The sequence below is a fragment of the Miniopterus natalensis genome, chromosome 12 (assembly GCF_054644295.1).
Source record: "Miniopterus natalensis isolate mMinNat1 chromosome 12, mMinNat1.hap1, whole genome shotgun sequence".
Taxonomy (NCBI): Eukaryota; Metazoa; Chordata; class Mammalia; order Chiroptera; family Miniopteridae; genus Miniopterus; species Miniopterus natalensis.
In genome coordinates this window covers 35,150,525-35,169,301 of record NC_142092.1, presented here as the reverse complement: position 1 = coordinate 35,169,301, position 18,777 = coordinate 35,150,525, and the positions used below count along the sequence as shown (strand labels likewise).

Below are 18,777 nucleotides of genomic sequence, written 5' to 3'. Positions count from 1 at the left end.
GATTCTTAGGATACATTCCCAGAAGTGGGATCACTGGGTCAAAAGGCAGCTCCATTTTTAATTTTTTGAGGAACCTCCTTACTGTTTTCCATAGTGGCTGCACCAGTCTGCATTCCCACCAGCAGTGTACTAGGGCTCCTCTTTCTTCACACCCTCGACAGCACGTCGTTTGTTGATGGAGCCATTCTGACAGGTGTGAAGTGATACCTCATTGTGGTTTTAATTTGCATCTCTCTGATGACTAGCGACGTTGACCATTTTCTCATGTGACTCTTGGCCATCCGTATGTCCTCTTTGGAGAAGTGTCTATTCAGGTCCTTTACCCATTTCTTAATTGGGTTGTCTTCCTCTTGCTGAGTAGTATGAGTTTTTTGTAAGCTTTGGAAATTAGTCCCTTATCAGATACATCCTTGGCAAATATGTTTTCCCAGACCGTGGGGTTCCTTTGTATTTTGAGGTTGTTTTCTTTTGCTGTGCAGAAGCTTTTTAGTTTGATGTAGTCCCATGTGTTTATTTTTTCTTTTGTTTCTCTTGCCCTAGATGTATCAGTGAAAATTCCACTATGTGGGATGTCTGTGGCTTTATTGCCTAAGTTTTCTTCCAGGATTTTTATGGTTTTGTGACTTACATTTAAGTCTTTTATCCATTTTGAGTTTATTTTTGTGTATGGTGAAAGTTGGTGGTCTAGTTTCATTTTTTTGTATGTAGCTGTCCAATTTTCCCAGCACCACTTATTGATTGATGAGACTGTCTTTACTCCATTGGATCCTCTTGACTCCTTTGATAAATATTAACTGACCATAATGGCGTGGGCCTATTTCTGGGATCTCTGTTCTGTTCCATTGATCTATAAGCCTGTTGTTGTACCAATACCAGGCCGTTTTGATTACAGTGGCTTCGTAACACAGTTTGAAGTCCGGTAATGTGATCCCTCCCACTCTGTTCTTTTTTCTTAAGATGGCTGCAGCTATTTGGGGTCTTTTTTGGTTCCATATAAATTTTTGAAATGTCTGTTCTAGATCTGTGAAATATGCTGTTGGTATTTTAATAGGAATTGCATTGAATTTATAAATTGCTTTGGGTAGTATGGACATTTTAATGATAATAATTCTTCCATTCCATGAGCGTGGTATACTCTTCCACTTGTTTATATCTTCTTCTGTTTCTTTTTTCAGTGTCCCATAGTTTTCCAAGTACAGGTCTTTTCCATTTTGGTTAAGTTTATTCCTAGGTATCTTATTTTTTTAGTTGCAATGGTATACATGAAATTATTTAACACAGTAATTCTATCTAATAACTTATTAAAATAAGAGTCCAACAGAGTGACACCTATTTTCTATGTGAAAGGAACCAAACTAAATTCTAGGTAGCATGAACTTTGAACTTTTACTAAAACACTAGTTGTAAATTAAAACATTTCTTCCTCAATTTTCCTTGAATACAAATACAAACACCAAATTTCATTCCAATTTAAATGGCTGCAAAGTCAAATGTTATCTATAAGTTTTAATACATATAAGCTAAGACAGAATACATATTACAACAAAGTAATGGCAATAATACTATTTACCTTATTAAATAATCCCCTCCCCACCAATGTATCTCATTTAAAAATGTCTCCTCTGAATTTTTTTTTTTTTTGTGGGAGAGTGCTAAGCAGGTAGGCAGAGGACAGAACATTAGATAAAGCACAGAATTTAGTATTATGATGAACAAATAAACTAATTTCCAAATCTTTAACTTATATTGATCCTGCTGTAAGCTGATACTTTTAAGAAAAAATTGGCTTCATGCTAGGCAGCACACTAAGCACCTTAATATATATTATTAATTTGAATACCACAATATCCCTGCAAGTCAGGTAGGTATATTTATGGCTGAAGATAACAGGCTTGGAGTGGTTAGGAAACCTGCCCGAGGTAAAAAACCAAGTAATAGGTATATCCATCTGTCCATTTCCATATCTGGATTCATATGCAATCACTTCACTAACTTGTCCTAAAAATATTTCAGAAGGTGGTGGCATAATTACCAGACAGAGGCTCACAACCACTTGCCCTTCTCTGGGGATGTTTTGTAGGTCTGGAACCCTGCTTCCCTATTTGCCTTCCAACAATTTGGGGAAGTATCAAACTTGAGGGTGGTGGTTAGCTATCCCTGAGTTCCAACAAGGGTGACAACCCCTCCTGAAATTTTCTGTCAATCTTCTTTTGTAAACTTGTTTCCAGGATCAAAGTAAAGGACAAAACCAGAAGTGGTAACAATGGTTCCTTAGTGCAAACTGCCAGGTATTCAAAGGGACAAGTAGAAAAAAAATTATCTCTCTTTGTTTCAAATGAAGTAGGACAGCAAGAAGAAGGGTAAGAGCATGCATGAGTGAATGACAGCAAACATGAGAAGAAAAAAAGAACAAATAAGAGAAAAAGTAAACTACACACACTTAAACTCTATTACATATTCTTTCACTATTATTCCTGACTATTTAAAATGTACTTAGTGATTATGGTCAGTCAGTAACAAATTTATTAAGTACACACTGCAAAAAATAAAATAAAAATAAAGCAACTTTACAATAGGGTTTGTTAAACAATTATAAATAAAAAACATGAAATAATTATCAGATCAACACATGAAAAAGGGAAGCAGAATGGTACAAAATATTGCTGAGGAAAAACAAAGTCAGGGGCCAAGTAAGATTAGTACAGAAAAACCTGTCTAGGGTGTGCATGTGTGGGGGTAAAAAGTGGAGAACTCAGTGGGTATTATTTCCAGGTAACAAAATCTAGAGGGACAAGCAGCTAATCAGAGGTTATTTCTCCTGACAGTATAATGTGGCCATCTTTGTAAAAAATTAGTGACTCAAAGACTGAAAACAAAACCTCCTCCCAAGAAACTTTCCTACTCTCCAGAGTAGTCAGTTCCATTCAAAATATTAGTATTTCTGCTACTACTAACAAAATGGATCATAAGAGAACACTATCATTCTGCACATAGTCTTAGTACATCTATGTGAACAAAGGCTGTTGAAAATATATTATATCGTGAGGGAGGTTCAAGTCTGGGAGAATGCTTACTATACCACCATCATGATTTTGTGATGCTTCTGTAAACATGACACAAACCCATAATTTTCTTAAGTTCTTATTAAAACTTAATTCAAAAACAAAACCTCAGGCACCAGGGTCAAATATTGTATGACTTGTCTTAAAGCTCCATGTAGTATTGCACAATGGGTCAATTTCTTCATGAAATCTCTTCTTACTGAACAACTAGGTTCACAGGCTCAATAAATCAAGCATGGGCTCTACAAATCTTTACCAACAGAACACACGATGGGCAGATGACTTCCTCCACACTCCCATGAAATGAACACTGATGAGGCCCTCCTTTGGTAGGTAGTTTCATATCTAGCCCACCCTTCCCCTGCCCCCTTCCAGTTTGGGTACTATAGCTTTGGTTTCTTTTATTTGCTGTATCCCCTCTATATATGTATTCAGAATGACTACTGCTACTCCTACTGCCCCCCTGCCTTTTTTTTTTTTTAATGAGGGAAGGAACTTTTCCATTTCCCAAGCCTCTGGCTTTGCTCAAAGTGAACTAATTCTAGCACATCAAACCTGACCTAAATGTGTTTGTGTTTGCCTACTCTAAGATGCTTATTTGCTAGCAAAATTCTCATTTTTTGCTCCAGTTTCTTCTAGCCATAAGCTTTTTCAGGAAGCCAGAGAGTCTGAAAAAGCTGGCTTCAGAATAATGAAGCTCCTATTCCACTTTCATTTACTCTTTCCATTCATCTGTACAGTCCTATGTGTTTAACCTATCTTTCCACAAAAAGATACTGCTGTAAGTTCACTTTTACACAACAGGTACGTTTGCGAAAAGTTAAGTGTAAAGTGAATCATATACAGACTACTGCCAGAGAGGAGTGGAATCTGAGAAAGTAGAAGAATGGATGGGGAAGGGTACAAGGGGACTTCGAATACATGAAAAGTTTTAAAAATCTGCAACAAATATGGCAAAATGTAACATTTGTTTAACAGGAATAGTGGACATGTGGATATTGTTACTCTTCCTACTCTTATATACAATTAAAATTTCATACTTAGAAATATAAAAGACCTCAATGAAACAAATAAAAATCCTAATGTTGTTTTTCTTAACATTTTTCCAGTTTTGAAGTATAATTGATGAATAAACTGTACATTTTAAAGTGTACAACTTGCTGAGTTTTGACATGTACGTCAGTGGAACCATCACCACCATGATAATGAACATATCTATCACCTTCAGCAGCTTTATACCTCTCTGTAATCCATCCCACTGTACCTTCCCCAGGCAACCACTGATTTATTTCTGTCACTAGGCATTGCAGTTTGTAGAATTTCATATAAATGGAATCATCTAGTTTTTTAGACTGGCTTCTTTCACTAAGCATAATTGAAATCCATCACGTTTTATGTATCAGTAATTCACTCCTTTTTATGGCTGAGTAATAGTCCATTGTGGATATACTGTAATTTGTTTGCTCTATTCATGTACCAGTCTCTCTTGGACATATGCTCTCATTTCTCTTGGGTAAACACTAGGAGAGGACTGGCTGGATTATATGGCAGGTATATGTTTAGCATTTAAGAATCTCTCAAATGGTTTTACAAAGTGATTATACCCTTTAAATCTCTACCAGTAATGTATGCAAGTTCCAGCTGCTGCACATCACCACCAGCACTTTAGTATGCTCAGTCTTAAAATTTCAGTCATTCTAGTGGGTCTGTGGTGTTAGCTCATTATGGCTTTAATTCACACTTCCCACTAACTAATAAGATTGGGAATCTTTTCATGTGCTTATTTGCTAACTGTATACTTTCTTTAGTGAAGTGTATGCTTAAATCTTTTGCCCATTTTTTGAATTGGGTTACTGTTTTTTTTGTATTGATAAATATAAGAGTTCTCTTTTTGTTTTGTTAATCCTCACCTGAGGATATTTTTTCCATTGATTTTTAGAATGGGGGGGGGAGGAAGAGAGAGAGAGAGAGAGAGAGAAGAGAAACATCGATGTAAGAGAGACACATCGATTGGCTGCCTACTGCATGCATCAAACCTGCAACCTAGGTATGTGCCCTTGACCTGGCCGATGCTCTAACTACTGAGGCCACACCAGCCAGGGCAGAGTTCTTTTTATAGTATCCATCAGAGGTTAGCAAACTTTTTCTATACAGAGCCAGTAAGGAAATAGTTTAGGTTTTGAAGTCTGCATATAGCCTATCACATAATCTTCAGTTTTAACCCTTTAAAAACGTCAAAACTATTCTTAGCTTGCAGGAAACTTTACATAAACAGATCTTAGGATAGATTTAGCCCATAGTAATAGCTCTTCACCTAGATACAAGTCCTTTGTCAGGTGTATGTTTTGCAAATATATTCTCCCAATCAGTAGCCTGCCTTTTCTTAACGGCACCTATTGAAGATCAAGTTTTAAATTTTTATAGAGTACAACCGCAGATTCCTTTTGTGTTCTATTTTGCCAAATCTTAGGTCACTTAAGATTTTCTCTTATGTTTTCTTCAAGTTTTATAGATTTAGTTCTTACATTTAAGTCTATGACCGATTTGTATAAACATGGTATAAGGTAAGGGTTATGTTTCACTTTTTGCATATTCAGCACCATTTGTTAATTATTCTTGCTCCATTGAATTGTCTTGGTATCTTTGCAAAACAACAACTGACTGTATATATTTGAATCTATCTCTGGATTCTCTACTCTTTCCCATATCTATTTTATAGCAATATAATAATGCCTTCACTATTGTAGTTTTATAATAAGTCTTAAAATTAGGTGGTGTCATTCAAATTGCTTTTTCAGTTTTTCTCTAAGTCCACTGCATTTTAGAATGAGTTTGCAATTTTCTAAAAACTAAAATCCCTGCTGGGAATTGTAATGAATCCGTAGATTTAGGGGAGAATTGACATTTGAACAAATCCCGAATCTTTGATCTATGATCACAATCAATCTCTCCATTTACTTAAGTCCTATTTTAACTTGTCAACACAGTTTTATAGTTTTCAGTCTACAGTTCTTGTAAATATGTCCTTAAGTACTTCATATTTTTGATGCAATTAATATACAGTATTATTTTTTAAATTATAATTTCCAATTATTAGTTGCTAATATATGGAGCCACAAATGATTTCTGTACGCTAAACTTATATTCTGCAACCTTGCTAAATTCACTATATTTCCTGGAAACTGGTAGTTTTACAGCAGTGGATCTGAAATGGGGGTATATTTGTTCCCCAGGGTACATCTGGCAATATCTGGAGACATTTTTAACTGTCATAACTGGGGTTTGAGGGAGTATTACTGGCATCTAGCAAGTAGAGATCAGGGATACTGCTAAACATCTTACAATGCTAAAAAGACCCCCTACAAAAAGAATTACCTAGTCCAAAATGTTTACCATGCTGAGGCTGAGAAACCCTGTTCTAGAGGCTTAATCAAAATGACATTTAATTTTTCACAATATTAATTCATAGGTGGTGTTGTGTCCTTCCAAGGGGATACACATAAATATCTGGCTATCTTTTTTGTCATGTTAGCAGACCAGCTACAAAGTAGTAACAGTCTAATACGACAATTCCTTCTGCATTTATTATCTAAATTGCTTCTATAAAGAGAAATTTCCTTTCGTAATTTACTTCTGGTAAAGAGAAACTTCTCATCACTTTTGTTCCCATCATCACTCGCAGCTGTTTGTCTTCCTTTCACACTGGAAAGGAAGGATGAATGCTAATTCTTCCTTTGCCATTTTTCAAAATGAGCTAGCTCCCTAATATCCTCCAAAGGGTAAACAATATTATTTTTTAAAAGTATTATGAATTCACAGATTTTGAAGTGTTTCAATCTATTATCTCTTCATCTATGGCCAGTAGGAGATTCTTCATTGTTAGCTCCCAAGTCAAGTCATCTTTAATAACTTCTCTGCTTTCTGGTACGACAATACAGTTGAGGTTAATCTCATACATTTCTCCAATGGCCGATTTTTGTGTCGAACGGTACTCAGAGGCCCAAATCTGGGTCTTTTCAATAGACAGATCTAGGAAATTTTTTTTTCTTTTGGAGAAAATATACTGAGTTCATTAATTCAACTTAAATATCTCAAGGTTTTTAATACTTTGTTTTATCTGAATCTCTATTCTCTTATGCTGAAAATCCTATTGACAGTAACATAATCCCTTATTTACTTTATCCTAAAACATAGTATTTTCAGAATAATATTATAAATATTACATAACTGAAAACAGTACAAGATTTTTTAATAGTTCCTTTTGTCCTTAATATCAAATTTCTGTGTTTTAAGTCGATTAAAATACCTTTTCTTTGTGAGGTTATACTGCGAAGTTAAAACACAGAGGCCTGGCCAGGTGGCTCCGCTGGTTGGCGCAATGACCCACACAACAACAGGCCGTGGATTCCTGGTCAGGGCACACACCCAGGTTGTGGGTTTAATCCCCAGGTAGGGTGAGTATGGGGGGCAACTGACAGATTTTTCTCTCAAAAAAATCAGTAAACATATCTTCAGGTGAGGGGAAATAAAAGATTCATTATAGTTTTATTTAGCTTTTGCTAAGTCTGTCTCATCCCGTATGTCTCTTCGTTTGACTAGTAGTAATTTGTGTTCTTCATAATAAAACTATAATCATAAGTATGACATTTTCTTGAGTTCTGTGAGTCATTCTAGTGAACTACTGAACCTGAGGTCATGAGAACACTCCAATTTGTAGCCAGTTGGTCAGAACTGCAAGTTGCCCAAGGACCCCTGAACTTGCAGCTAGTTTGTAAAGTAAGGGCAACCTTGTTGGGGACTGTGCCCATAATTTATACATTCTGATGGCAACTCTGGGTGGTTAATATGAGAATAAAATGTAGTACACCAAATAACAGGGATACCCTGAAACTTGGGTTTGTTGGTATATGGACTGGAGGCTCAAAAACCATGCCAGGTCACTATCATTTTGTCACCAGCTTTTCCTTAACTTAGCGTGCAGGGGAGGAAATGCAATATACTATTTCAATTTTTATCATCACCTCACAGACAGTTACAGGAGATTAAATTGCCAAGGTTATATACTACCACTCTTAGTATTGATTAGAACTCCTCTGCAGTGTACTATATGAAACGTGCAAACTGCAATTAAAGCTATTAGTTGCTGCTTCCTAACAGTCATGACTATAATTTATAATTTAATAAGAAAGGAGACAGGAGACTTCAGTTTTCAAGTGACTAAATCAGATATTCTGATTTCTCTTTTATGATTATTACCACCCCCTACCACAATCAAATAACAAAATGCATAGTACAAAGTATTTCAAATATTGCTTCCGTATCAGCAGAATGCATCAAGCTTGTAAATTAAACACATAAACTGCATACTGAAATATTGATATATATTGTTTTCAAACAGGTCTGAAGCTAGAACCCCCAAAATAAAAAAATAAAAGCAAAAATTTTACCTCTTTGAGACGTAGTTGTGATGATGTAGCCATATAATCTGATTCTAATTTGTTCTTCTCAGAGATCACTGTAGTATTTTGAAGAATTAAATCTACTTTTTGTATATGCAAAGAAGTGCAAATCTAGGAACAAAAACCCATAAGAGTTTGTTTTATTATTGTACTGTTTTTCTTTATTGCAAAATTATAAACCGTAAAAAACTTTTCATCTAATGTGACTTTCTCAAATAATTTTTATAACTATTTTTACAAGAGAATTTTTAAGTTTTCCTGTGTATTTATAATTTAGCCTGGGTGCTATTAACTAACTTATTGACCTATAATGAAAAATGTCAAATAAAGAAAGTTAAAATTATTGCTAAAAATCTCTCACTAAGATTTTACTGTCTTATCTACCTGCTATAAAAAAATGACTAAAATTAAGAAAATGCCTTACCTTTATTAGGTTTGTTAATTCGGTAACAAGTTTTGCTTTTTGAACATTTATTTCTTTGATTCTGGTACTTGCTTTTCGCTCTTCCTCTTCAAGATTGCAAGTATCCTGTTCCATCAGCTTTAAACTGTATGAAACGTATAATGATGTAGAAATCAAAGTAATACACAAGGACTGAGCCCAAAATCTAGGTCCCCTGCTGTTTTATGAGCTATTTAGCAATGCTACCAAGATGTCTAAACCACTAGCTTCTAGATTAAACAATCATTTTATACAACTGTTCAGGATAAAGTATTTGTTGAGATATATACAGGGTGAGGCAAAAGCAGTTTACAGCAGTTTGTATGGAAAATAATGCAATATAAAAGTATTTGTTGAGATATATACAGGGTGGGGCAAAAACAGTTTACAGCTGTTTGTATGGAAAATAATGCAATAATTAATAAAGGATAATTCAATAATAAACAGTTTCACATACAACTGTAAACTTACTTTTACCATACCCTGTATTATGTGTCCAGTGTAATCTAGGTAATGCTAGTGCTTACGGTACAGGATCTCGAGTCACAAAGATGGATCTGAATTTGCTCCTTGCCACTAATGAGCTGTATAACTGGACAAGTTACTCTTCTGGGCTTCAGTTTCATCATCTAAAAATTAAAAATCATAATAGTACCCCCCCTCCTATAGGACTGTGGTAAAGATGTGAACTATGTAACACACTTAGTACAGTGCCTGGCCCATAACTGACTGATACATATTAGTTGTTATTCTTGTTTTTAATATTGTTTGTAAACACAGTCCCTTCCCTTAAGGAGCTTAATTGGGGGAGGGGAAGGGGATTATGATGAATAGGTTAAAAAAAAACCCTAATGAAAACATAATACAATAATCCTAAAAGTTAATACTTTGCTCTTTAAGATGAAGAATTGAAAGCTCAGAAGTTAATTAAGTTAACTATTAAGTCACAGATATTAGTGGTGCGATGCATCTGGCACCCAAGTCTAAATTCCTTGCCCTACCCTATGTTGCCATTAGGGAATGAGGCAAGAACAAAAGATGGAAGCAATAACAAACCAGAATGAGTTCAGTGGAGTCAGAGAGACCTGAGGGTGCGGAGGAGAGTGCTGGGAGGGGAGGGGGATGAGTCGGAATGGGGAGAGTGAAACAAGATTTTGAAAAACTTGAAAGCCAGTCTAAGGGACAGCAGTATTTAAGTAAATTTCATGTAGTAATGGCAAGAAACCACAACAGATATTCTTAAATGGGAGTAGAGACGTGAAAAGATAAATCTAACTACAGTATTCTGGAGGCACTGAACGGAGCGGGGACTGGCCAGGGACAAACCACTACCCAGGTCACCACTGTAGTATGCCAAAGTACGTAACTACGTATGAGACAGCAGGCTAGTAATGGGTATGGAAAGTCATTTCACTACAAGAATCAACATTACTTTCTGAGGAGAAAGTTTATAGACAATACAACAGTCCAATATAGCAGCTGCAGAGTAAAGGTTAAGTGTTTACAGGTGACTGAAGACAGGAATGAAGCAAAGGGTTAAAGTTGAAAAAGGCTTAAAGAAAAAATCTCAAATATGATTCAATTTATGAATGTATTTAGAAACACATACTATATTAGGTCAAGGTAAACGTATATACCTGACTCAAGGCAGTGAGCTGTCATTTATTATTAAAAGCTGATTTCATCATTAATATCTGTATCTTTATTCTATAGCCAAGAAGCAAAAACGAGCAACAAAAAGATCTGAGCTACGACATAGTACAATAAGGGAAAAAACTAAGGACAATATTTACTTCCCCTGGTAGTAGGATTAAAGTCTGAGAAGGAAATTACAAAATGTACTTATGGGAATTATGGTATCATTCCAGGGTAAACTAGTAATATCCCCATACTGCTTTGTGCCCCCAAGCCACACCCCGTGAAATTGGATACAAAATACCTTCCTTGTTTGGAACTAATTTTTTGTTCCAGTTGTCTTTTCTTGTTTTTTCTTTCAAGAAGCTCCTTCTTCTTTTGTCTAAGTTCATTATCTTTGTGCTCTAGATGTTTAGTTCTCTCACGTAAGGCAATCAACCCTGATTCCACTGCTTGCAATTTTCTGTTAATTTCCTATGGGACATTCAAAACTGTTAATATATTTTAAAGAGTCCTAGTTAAAGAATTATAAATCCAGTTAATATTTTTTTCTAATCCTTAAATTTAAAAAACCAACCTTTAGATGTTCTTCTAGGTGTCTTCTTTGCTCTAGATCCACAGTGACTGTGAGAAACTGGGCTACTTTTAGGGATGTGTTACTAGAAATAACTTTATTTGAATAAAAAGAAGTTTTCACCACATACTTTTCTTCTGCTGTATACATTTGTTTTAATCGGGTTTCTTGAATTACCTACAATGTAAAATAAGTATCAGTGCTATATTTAAAAGGACTAAATTAAAAATACAGATCAAATTAATTTTATATCAAAAACATCATCTCTAAAAAGGTGGCTGATACATTTTAGATTATTTTAGATAACATTAAGAAAATTAAGAGAAAACCAAAACTAGCAAAGTTAGCTACATTATAGTTTGCTATACAATCTCTCCCAACTAAGTGTACTTTTGGAGCATTGTTGTATCTACAGAAAAGATACCAGGACTCAGGTACCCATACACTGAACTGTGTTATTTCAGGTAAGTCATTTACTCTCCCTTCCCCTCAGTGATACTGTTCAAAGATACATAATCTTATATTCAATTCCTATATATTTGAAAGAATACTTAATGGAAACAAAAAATACTTTTCAAGGATTTCAGAGACCTTTTTTTGCATTTTGGGGGGATCTTTACTCTCAAGAACTTATACAAGGAGCTTCATAAAGTACATTCTAAACACCATGACATTATAAATATACAGAAACTGATCTAATAAAGAATAAGCTGCTATAATACAGTTTCTTCTGATCTCTAAAAACTTATTACCAATACTCTTATGGCTTGTTACTCTCCAGAAGTTTATAGGCTAAGTGAGGAGAGAAGACATATTTAAGCACCCTAAATGCTCAATAATTTGGAATAAGGGAAAGCCTAGAAGAGGTTACCCAAGTTTCATGAAAATAAGCTTTAAATGGAATCTGAATTGACAGAGATGGTGAGGGAAAGGTATTCCCATCAAAAAGGACATCAAGAGTGTCAGCAGACAATTTAACCAAAGGGGAGAATCTTAGAAATGAGTGAAAGAACAATTCCATAAATAGGTTATAATTAAGTCTAAGGAAGAAATATAGCTGTTATTGTCATTATCTAGACATGAAAAAGGATTGCAGATACAAAGACAGGAAGTTTCCTCAACAAAGTTTTATATCTTCTGAAAGATAGTTAAGACAATGTCAGGGACTTTACCAAGTGTCTGAAATACTTCCTGACTTGGCTTTACTGTATATTCACAGGTCTGAGAAGCATCTCATCATAATTTATATACAATATAGCACTGAGTTGGACACTGAAACAATAAAGTATAAGAAACAATCAATGTGTTCAAGGATTTTAAAAATACCATCACCTATGTAACAGATTAAGGTTAATGAAAAATATTTGAAAAGATATGAAGGGGAACATAAGAATTAATTTTACTGTCAATTATTTGAATTCCAACGCCATTTCTCTAGTAAAACAGCTCTCTAGGTGATGTAAACAAAATGTTAAAATATTAAAATAATTTAAGTACATAAAAATAATTCAACTTGAAGCACTGTTCAAAAAGCAAAAGGATTTCCCAAGTGCAGTAACCATTCTTTTCTGCTCCAAAGTAAAAATTATGAAAGCCCTTACCAAACTTTCTATAGATTTTTTGGAATAGTAAAGTACCACTACTACCCTCACCTTCAGATAGCCCTACCTATACCTAAAGTTACAACAGAAATCGGTTTGGTCTATGCATGTGGTCTTGTCCTTTTTTCTAAACACCATAGAATTAAGAACAAAGAGAGGTACACTGGGATAACTATAAACTGGTTGTTAAAAATTTTAAACACATTTCTAATAAATTCGATATTACAAATAACAAGTTAGGTCTGTAATTGAGTCCTAGATGCTTACAAATGGTATTAATAGGGCCACTTGGTATTATGGAAAAACATGTTTTAGAAGAGATTTCTTCCCTGTTTCTGCCTGTGATACAAACAAATGTGGTTTGGAGCCTTGGAGATTACTTGTAAGAAGACAATTCTAAGCAGTTAGCAGAATATAGGAACTATAGTTCCTTGAGAAACCTGTACGATCTTATTAACCAATATTACCCAAATAAATAAATTTCAGTTAGTTAAAAATAAAAAGGAGCTGAATATACTGAGTCAGGGAAATGAGATCCTATTAAGGATGGTCACTGATATGAGGTAATCTTAAGTGGAAGCTTCAAGGGGAGGTTTTAAAAAAACATTTTTATATCGCAGCCTACCATCCTGAAGTATGTATCTGAAAGATAATCTAGAATACAAGAATTTAAATGATTAAACCATTAATGTAATGTTTAAATGCAGGTCTCTGTCAAGCAAGGCACAATCAGGTAAGAGTGCCAGGTATTTCTTTTCAGATTTTAACTTTTTCAGTTATCCTATAGGTGTTAGTATTTATTTACTCTAGGTAACTCCACATCACTCCTGTCATAAAGTATTAGTCAACAGTCACTGTTTTATATTAGAAAAACCAAATACAAAAGATAATTTCTATGTGGTTAAAAACAACAGAATGATAAGCTTCTTTAAATTTCTTATTTTTTCCTAATTATAAGCTAAGGAATTTTTTAAAAAACTACTGATTTAGTACTTTCTTACCCGTTCAATTCTTTCTCTGGTTCTTTCAGTTCCTACTGGAACTTCATGAATATGGTACTGGCTGCAAAGGTAACTCATGACAGGAGCAGGTGCATCAAATAACTCTCGCAAGTAAGAGAAAAATCCATATTGTCTGAAAGGAAAAGCATCTATTAGATTTTTCTTCTTAAAATACCATTTTAAAAAATCTGATGGTTGACAAGTGGCCAATAAAATAAGAAAAAGTATTTTTTTGGTATATTTTAAAATTACTTAAGATTAAATGATTAATATTGAAATTTATTTCCTTGTCAAGGTTTAATTTTTATGTATTTATGATTATAAGCTATTAATCTGTTCTTTTGTCATTTCTTCCATTGCTTTTATATTTAGAATGTCAACTTACATGCAGAGTTAAAGTATTTACTGATAGCTGTTTTATAATTGCAATTTTTCCATTTAGTCCTCTGGAAATTATTTTTGCATTATTAAGTGATGATTTATCAATTTGTTTTCCCAATAATTAACCAAATATTTTGGTTTGTTTTTTAAAATATACCTTTTATTGATTCCAGAGAGAGGAAAGAAGAGGGGTAGAGAGAGAGAGAAACATCAATGATGAGAGAGTCATTGACTGGCTGCCTCCTGCACGCCCCTGACTGGGGATCAAACCCACAGCCCAGGTATGTGCCCTGACTGGGAACCAAACTGTCTCCTGGATCCTGGAGCCATGCCTGGCTGGGTGGGATTTTTAATTAAATAGTCCAATATTATTCCAATGACTTAAAACATCACCATAATATACTAACTATACCATAGTCTGTTCCTGGGCCCAGATTTTTCCTTATTTTACACTTTAGAGATCCTAAAAGGAAATAATACTGCCTATAACAAACATTTATGTAACAAAAAGATAATTAAAATATATTAAACAGGTAAATGACTACTCAATATTTTCAAGACTTACTTTAGTTCATTTAGAGATCTTGAAGGTGCTCTATCTGCATATGAATTCCTGGGAGCAATAACAGCATTCACTCTCAACTTCTTATTGTCACGAACCTAAATATAAAAAAAGAAAATATTTAAATTACCATCTACTCTCAATTAAAATTATTTTTAGTTACCATATTCCTTCTGGCATTCCTGTGATGATAAGCAATTCGAACAATGACAGAATATTTAATGGTACTTACAATAAAAATTTTTAGTATGATACTGATATTGTAGTTATGTGTTCTTACAAAAAGAGTTCATTTCTTTTATCATTTTCACTGATAAATTCTATGAAACAGTTAAGAAAGCAATGATACCAGCACTCTTTCAGAAAAGAGGACAGAACATTTTTCAAGTCATTTTATGATACCAGCATAATCTTGATTACAAAACCTGACAAAAACATTACAATACCCCTCCTAAATATACATGCAAAAATCCTTAACAAAACAGTAGTAAACAGAATCCAGCAGTGTATGAACAGTATACGTGACCAAGTGTTTTATCCCAGGATGTAAGGTTGATGTAGCATTAAAAAATCAACCAGTCTGCCCTGGCTGGGGTGAATAGATCGCTATCCCCATACACCAAGGTTGTGGGTTCTATCCCTGGTGAAGGCATATACAAGAATCAACCAATCTAATTTATTGTATTAATAGAATACTAAGTACAAAAGCCATATGATCATCTCAGTAGATGGAGAAAGAACGCTTGACAAAATTCAATATCCATTCATGATAAAAATATTTAAACTAGGACTAGAAAGAAACTTCTTCAAACTTGATAAAGGGCATCTATGATAAATATACAGCAGACATAATACTTAGAGGGAAAGCACTCTGTGTTTTACCATTAAGTCTGGGAACAAGCAAGGATGTCTAATTTTACCATTTCTCTTCAACACTGTCCTGAGGCACTAGACAATGTAGTGAAGCACAATGTAGTAAAAGAATTCCAGGACCAGATGGCTTCACTGGGGAATTCTACCAAACATTCAAAGAAGATTTAATACCTGTCATTCTCAAACTCTTCCAAAAAATTGAAGAGAGAATGTTCCCTAACTCATTTAATGAGGTCTACATTACCGATACCAAAGCCAGGCAAGGACAACACACACACAAAAAATTACAGGCCAATATCTTTGATGATCATAGAAGCAAAAATCCTCAACAAAATACTTACAAATCTAATACAAGAATACATTAAAAAGATAGCACATCACAATCAAGTGGGGTTCATTCCAGGAATGAAAGGATGGTTCAACATTTGCAAATGAATGTGATACACCTTAACAAAATTATAAAAATCATATATCAATAGATACAGAAAAAGCATCTGACAAGATACAACATCCACTTATGATTAAGCACTAAATAAAATGGGTACAGAAGAAAAGTACCTCGCCCAGCCGGGCATGGCTCAGTAGTTGAGCATTGACCTAGGATTCAGGAGATCATAGTTCAATTCCCAGTCGGGGCACATGCCCAGGTTGTGGGCTTGATCCTCAGTTGGGGGTGTGTAGGAGGCAGCCCATCAATGACTCTCATCATTGATGTTTCTCTCCCCCTCTCCCTCCTTCTCCCCCCTCCCTCTCTCTGAGATCAATAAAAATAGATATTTTTTACAGGTCAAATATGAAAAACCCTCAGCCAGTATCATAATTAATGATGAAAAACAAAGCTTTTCCTCTAAGATCAGGAACAAGGCAAAGATGCCCACTCTCACCACTGATATTCAACATAGTACTATAGAAGTTCTAGCCAGAGCAGTCAGACAGGAGAAAAAAAATAAAAGGAGTACAATTGTGAATAAAGAAGAAAACTTCACTATTTGCAGATGACATGATTCTATACATAGAAAACCCTAAAGACTCCACCAAGAGATTATTGTTAACAATAAACAAACACAGTAAAAAGTTACAGGATACAAAAATCAATGTGTGAAAATCTGTTGTGTTCCTGTTGTGTCCCTAACAATAATGAAATATCAGAAAAAGAAATGAAGAAAACAATTCCATTTGCAATTGCAACAAAAGGGATGAAATACTTAAGAATAAATTTAACAAAGAAGTGAAGGACCTATACACTGAAAATTACAAGACGTTGTTGAAAAGAAACTGACAAGAACACAAAGAAATGGAAAGATATTTTGTACTCATGCACTGGAAGAAATAACAAACAGCCTTATTACCTAAAGTAATATAAAAATTTAATGCAAGCCCTATAAAATTCCAATGGCATTTTTCAAAGAAGAGGGTAAAATGTATGGTGACTGCAGGACACTAGACTTTGAGTGGTGAGCACACAGTGCAATATACAGATGAGTATAAAGAACTGTAACCAATGTTACTCCAATAAATTTAATTTTAAAAAGTAAAAGACTGAACAAAAACAGGTAAAAAGATCCATTTGTAAAGATAAGACTTTCTACGTAGACAACCCAATGGAATCTACAAGGCTACTACTAGAGTTCAATAAATGAATTCAACAGTGTCACAGGATACAAGGTCAATCAATGTAAAAAAAAAAATTATATGTCTATGCACTAACAATGAACAACTGGAAAATGAAATTTAGAAATCCATTTTTTAATAGTGTCAGAAAACCATAAAATACTTAGGAACACATGTAACAAAAGCTGACCAAGACTTTCGTGCTGAGAAAGACAAAACAATGCTGAGAGAAATTAATGGAGACATGATGGGATGGTGAAATTGAAAAATTTCATGGTGGCACAGATTAGCAATTCTTAAGACTACTTTCACAGAATTCTAGACTTGAACAAATGAATAAATATATTTATGATAGGGGGGTTAAGTTTTTCACTGCTACAAAAGTAAATTACAAGTATGCAAAGGAGAAAGACTAGAAGGTACCCTGTTGTGTTGCATTACAAAGGGAAGTATCAGTGTAAACTCATGGTACACTAATGCTTAAATATAGAAATAAATATAGATATAAGGGTTTGCATGCAAGGACTTAGAAGAAATGAGACACTAGCAGCAATAAACAAACACATCTAGTACAGAGATCTTGGTTACTAAAAGGAAGTAAGGTTCTTTAGGAAAATGGCTGATGGTAAGGCCCAGACTGAGTAAGCTCAAGATGAGTCAACATCTTGTTCTGCCAAAAAGTAAGTAGTGCTCAAAATAGGATCGCAACACATCAACAGAACACAGGAGTCAACTTGAGAAAGGTCTCACTGGCCAAATCTGGGACAATGTAAGCATTAAAATAATGATTAGTAATGGATTATCATCCATAAAAAATAAAATTGCATGAGTTTATATGACATAAGTAAATAAATAGAGACAAAAAAGCTCTTCCTCACAGAATGCTGCTAATAAATATGGAAAAAAATGACTTAGAATCACTGATTCTTAAATTTAGTTTCATGAAGAATAGGATAAAACAGTTTCAAAGTATCTCCACACACTACAAAAAGAAGAATAGTTTTGTATAATACTTGTTTTGAAGACAAATTTGTTCCAAGCAATTGATATATTAGGAAAGCAATACAGGAATTTCACATCTGCTTATGTGCAATTATATCTACAAGAAACACGAGGTTTTCTCTAGGTGAATGCAGGAAACTGCACTCATCTGAACTGAGCTGCGTAGAAATACATGTAATTTGTGCACAAATACACACATACACTCTTCTCAAACATCTACCAGCTACCTCAGGTCACAACATGTGTTATGAGCCACATCCAACCACATTTGGTGTTGCAGGTTTCTATCCAATTTCAGATAAGTGCTTTCAATTGTTTGACCCATTACACAAACACAATTCACAAACTGAACTCTTCCAATGCCTGCTTCCACAAGTCAACTTCAAGTCTTTCTAAAAACAAAGTACCATATTTATTGTATTTGTATACTGCTTGACAATTTAAAATGAGTAAAACTATGCTATCATTTTTTCCCCCCCAAAGGCCTGATGGGTTTCTACTGTATAATTTTGCATGGCACAGTGATTTTTAGGAACGTATATACTGGGTTATAGCAAAACCGAATATTTTGCAA

At 34.4% G+C, this 18,777-nt stretch overlaps 1 protein-coding gene across 3 annotated transcripts in view; it reads right to left on the bottom strand.

Annotated features, from left to right (window-relative positions):
* Positions 1-18,777, bottom strand: part of SMC5 (structural maintenance of chromosomes 5) — a 79,727-nt gene that overhangs the window by 14,656 nt on the left and 46,294 nt on the right. For all 3 annotated transcript variants that reach the window (XM_016214246.2, XM_016214245.2, XM_087822700.1), the window contains 6 exons: positions 14,721-14,815; positions 13,775-13,907; positions 11,176-11,349; positions 10,903-11,072; positions 8,946-9,069; positions 8,510-8,632 (listed from right to left, as the gene is read on the bottom strand). In XM_016214246.2, the coding sequence (XP_016069732.2) occupies positions 8,510-8,632; positions 8,946-9,069; positions 10,903-11,072; positions 11,176-11,349; positions 13,775-13,907; positions 14,721-14,815 (819 nt within the window). The remainder of the gene's footprint in view (positions 1-8,509; positions 8,633-8,945; positions 9,070-10,902; positions 11,073-11,175; positions 11,350-13,774; positions 13,908-14,720; positions 14,816-18,777) is intronic.